The sequence below is a fragment of the Arachis ipaensis genome, chromosome B10, assembly GCF_000816755.2.
Source record: "Arachis ipaensis cultivar K30076 chromosome B10, Araip1.1, whole genome shotgun sequence".
Classification (NCBI taxonomy): Eukaryota; Viridiplantae; Streptophyta; class Magnoliopsida; order Fabales; family Fabaceae; genus Arachis; species Arachis ipaensis.
The window spans coordinates 135,691,113-135,697,775 of record NC_029794.2 but is presented as its reverse complement, the minus strand read 5'-3'; the positions used below and the strand labels follow the sequence as shown (position 1 = coordinate 135,697,775).

Sequence of the window (6,663 nt, the reverse complement as noted above, 5' to 3'; positions counted from 1 at the left end):
TTGACTTGGAGAACAGGTGAATAAAAACATTCTAAAATGAAAAAATCATTATACATATTCATATAGAGTACCTGAAATAAGCATCAGCATCTTTCTTTGAAAACTTTGAGATCTGTAAATAATCCTGCTCATCACTCTGCCCTAGTAGAAGGTAACGTCCATCAAGAGTGGGTGTAAACGACGATGCCATTGGCTTCAACAGCTTCAAACCATGTCGTTTCAACTCCAACTCTCTTTCAATTCAAAGTAACAATGAAACTCACCCTTTACTCTCATCATCTTACTAAAATGATAAAGTAACAACGGAATTTCCACCTTAAATTCTGGTTTTTTTAATTATTAAATATTAATTTTGGTGACTGAATTGAAGTGAATGTAACTGTATACCTGATGATTTGAGGACGGAGGAGACTGAGGAGATAGCTGCATCGAGAGAACTTAAAGCCTGGAATCAGCTCCTCCGTCACGGCAGCGCCGCCGATGAGGTGGCGGCGCTCGAGGACTGCAACGGAGAGGCCCGATCGGGCCAAGTAAGTAGCGGCGATGAGTCCATTGTGGCCACCGCCGATGACTAAAGCGTCCCACTTTTTATGCCTGAAATTGGAAGCGGTTGTGACGGCGGCTGTGGTGGTGGTTAAGCTTCTCCGCCACATCAATGAAGGTAGATTTTGTTTCACTTGCCACGTAAGAAAACAGCTTAAGCTCAAAATTGATGATTAATCATTCCACTAATCTAAATCCATTAAAATTGACTGTTAGTTAAAAATGTTAAACGGAACAAAAAATTTTGATAGATAAGATAAGAAATTAAATACTTTCTTGATCAATATTATTAAGCTTGCTCTCAAATCTTTTCTTGTCACAAACGTAATTTCATATAAGACAAATTTGAGAAGTGAAATTAACTACATCACTTATTATTACATTGAAAAAAAAAAACTCTGGTCAATAAATTGAATAAAAAATTGAATTTTGAATTAAAAGTGGAATAATTCCTTCAGGTCAATTTTAACTTGGAATAAATATTACGCATCTAAATTTTTTTATGAATTAAGTATACCTAAATTAAATAATAAGACTTAAAATAATGTTAATCATAATTAATTTTTGTTATATTAGATTAATTTGATCCTCTTTTAAATTTGTTATATTTTTTTTAAGATAAATGTTATTTTATTAATATAAAATAAGAGTATTTCTATAAGGAAGTACAAAAGAATTGGGTATTTTCATTTATCACCAACTGTGACTGAAAGATTAAGAGCTTAAAAAAAAGTAAAATAAGAGTAAAGAAAATTAGCAGCATCTATCAGGTATAGCTCACGAGTTCACGCACTAAATTGCTGGCTTCTTTCACTATCTCTGGGACCGGACTAATTTGATTGAACTTAATTAATAAAAAGACTTAGATGTACATTGTTATTCTTCAACTTTTCCTTGTCATTGTACCATTGACTCATGCATATATAAGCAAATCAAATTGACATGAAAATTGAAGCAAAACCTATAAACAAAATGGCAAGTCTAAAATTCAATTATTTCTGCTTCTTAGTTTTCTTTGTTGCTAGCAATATCATCATCCTTGATCCAACTTTGTGCCTCGGCAATGGAGATGATGATATGTGCCTCGTAAGAAAACAACATGCTGCACTATTTGTGTTTGGAGATTCATTATTTGATGCTGGAAACAACAATTACATAAATACCACTGCTGATTTTCAGTCAAATTATCCACCTTATGGTGAAACCTTCTTCAACTACCCTTCAGGTAGATTTTCTGATGGACGTGTGCTTCCAGATTTTATTGGTAAGTATTTAATCTTCATCTTTTAACCTTTTACAGCTTAGAAAATTTTTCTAATCAAATTTTTATCGATTTTAAATTAGTGAATGAAAGTGTTAATGTTGCAACTTGCAAGTGTGAGAAGTGGTGAAATTAGTCCCACATCAAAAAAAGTAAGGAAGAGTGAGGAGTTTATAAGATGAGAGATTCATTAATTTGACATTTTAAGATTTTGAGTTGAATGTGGTATTTTCTCATCTTATGTTTTTTTACTTACAGAAAGCTTAGAAGTGATATAAGAATTTATAAGAAAATCAAACATTAATTTTGATTTTAATATAATTTTTGTTGCAGCTGAGTATGCTAAGTTGCCATTGATCCAACCATATCTATTTCCTGGTAATAAAAAATACAGTGATGGAATCAATTTTGCATCAGCAGGAGCTGGAGCTTTGGTTGAAACCTATCAAGGACTGGTTTGTTTGAGAATTATTATTAATTATTTTGCTAGATACTTTGAAACTAAGAAAAGAACTTGATTTAAATGTTGTGCCATATTCTCTGTCTCTCTATTAAATGATTTTGGAAATATTTATTTAGGAAAAAGTATGGATGATATCACTTTTATTTGACTTTGCAAGTTATTAGGATAAGAGCAAACAAAGAAAATCAAAGGATTTGAATGTGGAAATTAAAGGCCAAGTCTTTAGTTGTTTAATTTACATGATCACTTCTTTTCTCGTTTAATTTAATTTTCAAAATATGAAATAAGATTAGTCATCTAAAAATTTTCAATAGTTCTGAAAATATTAAATCATCAAAATAAGTAAGGTCAACTTTTATTTCATTTTTTATATAATCTTCTACAAGCATGCTATAAAGTTATTATCAGCTTAAAATATATCAAGTCATAGCTAGATTTTTATTACGTGTACACAAAAATCAATTACTAAATTAGCCTTCCATATAAAAAATTTTCATAAAATATAATATACATATTGAGAATGAATTATTATGCAAAAATACATAATAGCTGATTTAGTGATTAATTTTTTGTTTGTATAACATTTTTTTTTTGTTATTCATATTATTTTGTTCCACTTATAGGTGATAGATCTAAAAAGTCAATTAAGTTATTTTCAAAAAGTCAGCAAAGTATTGAAGAAGAAACTTGGAGATACAGAAGCTAAAACCCTGCTAGCCAAAGCTGTTTACCTTATTAACATTGGAAGCAATGACTATTTAGTCCCCTTGTCAAAAAATTCTACAAGTGCATCCTCATATGAGAAATATGTAGGCATGGTAGTAGGCAATATTTCAAACGTAATAAAAGTAAGTAATTATACCATTTATTTAGTAACAATTTCTTAATTAATTAATGTATCTAATATATGTAACACATATATTTAATAGGGAATCCATAAAGTAGGAGGAAGGAAAGTGGGGATTCTTAACCAGCCACCTTTTGGTTGCGTTCTAGCACTGAAGATAAGGCTAAATGGAACCAAGGGTTCATGCGTGGAAGAAGCTTCATCATTAGCCAAAATGCATAACAATGTCCTTTCTGTGGAACTTCAAAAGTTAAAGACACAGCTCAGAGGATTTAAATATTCATACTTTGATTACTATAATTGGGTTTTTGATGTAATAAACCACCCTTCAAAATATGGTAAGTAAATTTGTGTTATTTGTGTGTGAACCAATCATGTTATATATTGAATAGAGGTATAATTGAGAGAGAAAAAGAAAAATATCAACATTTCTTAAATTAACAATTATGAGTGGAAAATAAAATGTTATTTAAGAACAAAGAGAGTAATATTTTTCATAAATTAATGTATTGCTATAGCAAATGAATATTTGATATCCTATATGATCTAATTTTTATGCCTCTAAAATTTTGTGAAGGCTTTAAAGAAAGTGGTGTGGCATGCTGTGGGAGTGGCCTTTACAATGGTGATTACACTTGTGGGGGTAAAAGAGCATCCAAAGATTATGATTTGTGTAAGAATCCAAGTGATTATGTGTTCTTTGATTCGGTTCATCCTACTGAAAGTGTTAATAAGATTTTTTCTCAGATTATGTGGAGTGGAAATCAAACTTCTACAGGTCCATACAATCTAAAAACACTATTTGAAGTTTGATTTCAGTTCAACAATGCATGTTCAGATTAAATAAAAATCTTTATGTTGTTTACATTGGCAAAAATAAAGGCTATTAATGGATATGTATAAAGTATAATGAATAATTGTTGTTCCTTAGCTTATTCTTTTATTCTTTGTTGCTTGTGTTGACTAAATTCTCATATATTCCCTATTCATCGCACACCGTTTTTTAACATCAATCTAAACACAAACTTAATATTATTAAGGATTTTGTGATCATATGTCACTATTATGAATATGCATTTTTTTGAAGAGTTCAATAGTCAATGCGTAAATTAAGAGGTTGCGGGTTCGAGTCTCCTATCTTTCCAAATTTTTAATGCCAATGAGTAATAGCTCAAATGGCAGTCTCTCCATACTCAATTAAAAAGTTGTGGGTTCGAGTCTCATATAAAAAAAAAAAAAAAAATAGTCAATGCCAAAATAATATAGGAAAATCGTCCTTAACCCAAATTATTAAGTGATAATGAGGAATCTTTGCATTTATTAAGTTGCTTTTGACTTTATCCTTTTAATTTTTCTTATCACAATGATTCGCATCTTCCATGAGTAACAACGACCCTTAAATTTATTCCTCGAAAATGTGACAGACAGCATAGAACACGTTATGTTTCCCTTCATAATTATGAACAATTAAAATATGTTAGAATGTAATGGGGGAGGTTCCCTTGAACTAACTGAAGAGTCCATGCAATTCCATCATAGCTGAGAATTTCTTGCACCAAACTTGTAGAAAAGGTCATTCTTTTTTACTTTGTATGTAAAACTAAAAAGAATTAGTTCATCAACAAACAAATGATATTCAGACACGAATGAATCAATTACATACATTCCTCCTTTTTGGTCTGCAAACAAAGATATTTTAGCTGTCTACACATGTCAAATGACTGAAACTCCTCTACAAACATATACCCCCAAGTTTTCATGGACCTATGCTAATAGAAAATCAATGAAATTTCATAAATATAAATAAGGAACACATCAATTCCTCAACAAATTAAGAGTTACTTGTTGCCAATGCAGAAGGAGGACTTCAGCTGTGAGGAAGCATTATAATTTTTTGTAGAACCACTGTCCTTGCCCTCATAATGTCACGACTACACGAATCGGCTTGGACTCCTAAATCTTCAACATTCTTCATAAATACTCCCAACTTCCTCTTGATCTCCTCTATTGCAACCTTCACAGCTTCTTGCTCGATGGCAAAATCAACATTCTGCATCAGAGATTCAATCTCAACTTCCAGCCTATCGATGAGAACCCGGATATTCTCCAAATCCTTTATAGCAACATAAGTGCCAACTTGTGCCGAGATACCTACCCCCTTTTCCCCTTTAAGTGCATCTTCATATTTCTTCAACAGAGAGTCAATCCACCTCCCCATTGAGCCAATTGGGATCGCAGTAGCAGCAGCCAGAGCGGCTGCAACATGAGGCGAGGCAACGGCTGCTGCCACAACAGAGCATATCAATACAGCAGCAACAGTTACCACAAATATAACACTTGACACCTTCCTCCAAGTATGTATGTATTTCAGCTTCTTATCAATCTTATTCGTTCTCAGCCGCAACTTCTCAAGCATAAGTATCTGCTGGTTATACACAGACTGGTAAATTTGGAAGAATTCCTCAGTAAAAGGATCACCAGCAGCCTTGAAATTCTTCAGCCCCTGCAGTGTCCTCACGAACCGGCTGCTCCCAACCTCAGTTTCCTCATCAAACAGTTGGAAGGCAACAAGGATAAGCAATTGGTTATCCGAGGCGCGCTTCAGGCACTTCTCCAGCGCATTGTAGAAATCCAATGTCTTCAAACTGTTATCAAAGTACTCCTCAACAAGATCAAATAGCTCTTTGTCCTTCCAAATATCTCTCTTGCAATTCAAGATCATCTTTACAACATCCTGATTCATATCCAAGAGGCATTTGGTAACTTGCTTGAGCGATTCGAACGAAAGGGAGCGGAGTTCCACGCCAAGAGCAATAGTATTGATGGCTTCATTCGTGCGAGTTTGAAGTGCGGCGTCAAAGGACTGCATATCAGAGTCAATTTTGCAAGCAGCCTCATAAGAGCTCAATTCAGTGGCTACATTGGAATTGAAGTTGATGCCAGCAGAAGATGATGCTTCAGTGGTGTTCTTGCTCAAATGGATCCCCATTGCTTCAATCCCGATATAATCTAGTTTTTTCAATTTCAAATCCAGAAACCTAATTTGTCACTACACCAAGCTAAGTAATCTAATCTAGGATCTATCCAATAAAATCCTACTTTCATGGATTAGCATACATAAAAAATCGCACTATATAATAATAAATAATAACGAAATTGATGAAGAATTGGAAGTCAAGCATAGGAGAAAAGATGTTTGAGAAGTTCAAACCTTATAANAGAAAGAAAGAAAGAGAAGAAGAGAAAAATGAAAAGAACGCGGGAAGGAAAATGCAGCGTTATAACTTATGAGTTAGAATATAATTACGCGCAGAGCTGCATCGAGTGACGCCGTGACGGTGAAAACTGAAAACTCAACTCGATTCAAAAGGAGGCTTTCTAACTTGGGAAGAATAAAGAGTACAAGACAAGACACTGGCTTCTCTACTATGCACTATGCCCATTAAGGTGCACCGTGCACCGTCAACTTTTTTAAACATACATTTTGCATTTTTCTATAGTAAAAAAAGTTATAAAATAACCAAAAAAAATTAACCTTCTTATTCTAAT

General features: G+C 33.1%; 3 protein-coding genes across 3 annotated transcripts in view; 1 reads left to right on the top strand and 2 right to left on the bottom strand.

The window, feature by feature from the left end:
- LOC107622603 (pyridine nucleotide-disulfide oxidoreductase domain-containing protein 2-like) overlaps positions 1–792 on the bottom strand; it is a 7,481-nt gene extending 6,689 nt beyond the window's left edge. Inside the window, 2 exon segments of the mRNA XM_016324565.2 lie at positions 72–233; positions 388–792. Of these exon segments, the coding sequence (XP_016180051.1) occupies positions 72–233; positions 388–653 (428 nt within the window). The 5' untranslated portion in view covers positions 654–792.
- On the top strand, positions 1,476–4,057 carry LOC107622600 (GDSL esterase/lipase 1). The gene is made up of 5 exons (XM_016324559.2): positions 1,476–1,807; positions 2,138–2,259; positions 2,891–3,115; positions 3,197–3,452; positions 3,692–4,057. Exons 1-5 carry the CDS (start codon positions 1,486–1,488, stop codon positions 3,925–3,927), a joined length of 1,161 nt encoding a protein of 386 aa, XP_016180045.2. The 5' UTR covers positions 1,476–1,485; the 3' UTR covers positions 3,928–4,057.
- Positions 4,679–6,389, bottom strand: LOC107622601 (UPF0496 protein At4g34320). Its single transcript, XM_016324560.2, has one exon. The coding sequence runs from the start codon at positions 6,101–6,103 to the stop codon at positions 4,982–4,984; it is 1,122 nt and encodes a 373-aa protein (XP_016180046.1). The 5' UTR covers positions 6,104–6,389; the 3' UTR covers positions 4,679–4,981.

Bases quoted from the DNA above. Each gene is read 5' to 3' on its own strand.
- LOC107622600 (XM_016324559.2), top strand. From the start codon at position 1,486: ATGAAAATTGAAGCAAAACCTATAAACAAAATGGCAAGTCTAAAATTC. The intron at 1,808-2,137 runs GTAAGTATTTAA...TTTTTGTTGCAG, and splicing joins TGTGCTTCCAGATTTTATTG to CTGAGTATGCTAAGTTGCCA. The intron at 3,453-3,691 runs GTAAGTAAATTT...AATTTTGTGAAG, and splicing joins AAACCACCCTTCAAAATATG to GCTTTAAAGAAAGTGGTGTG.
- LOC107622601 (XM_016324560.2), bottom strand. From the start codon at position 6,103: ATGGGGATCCATTTGAGCAAGAACACCACTGAAGCATCATCTTCTGCT.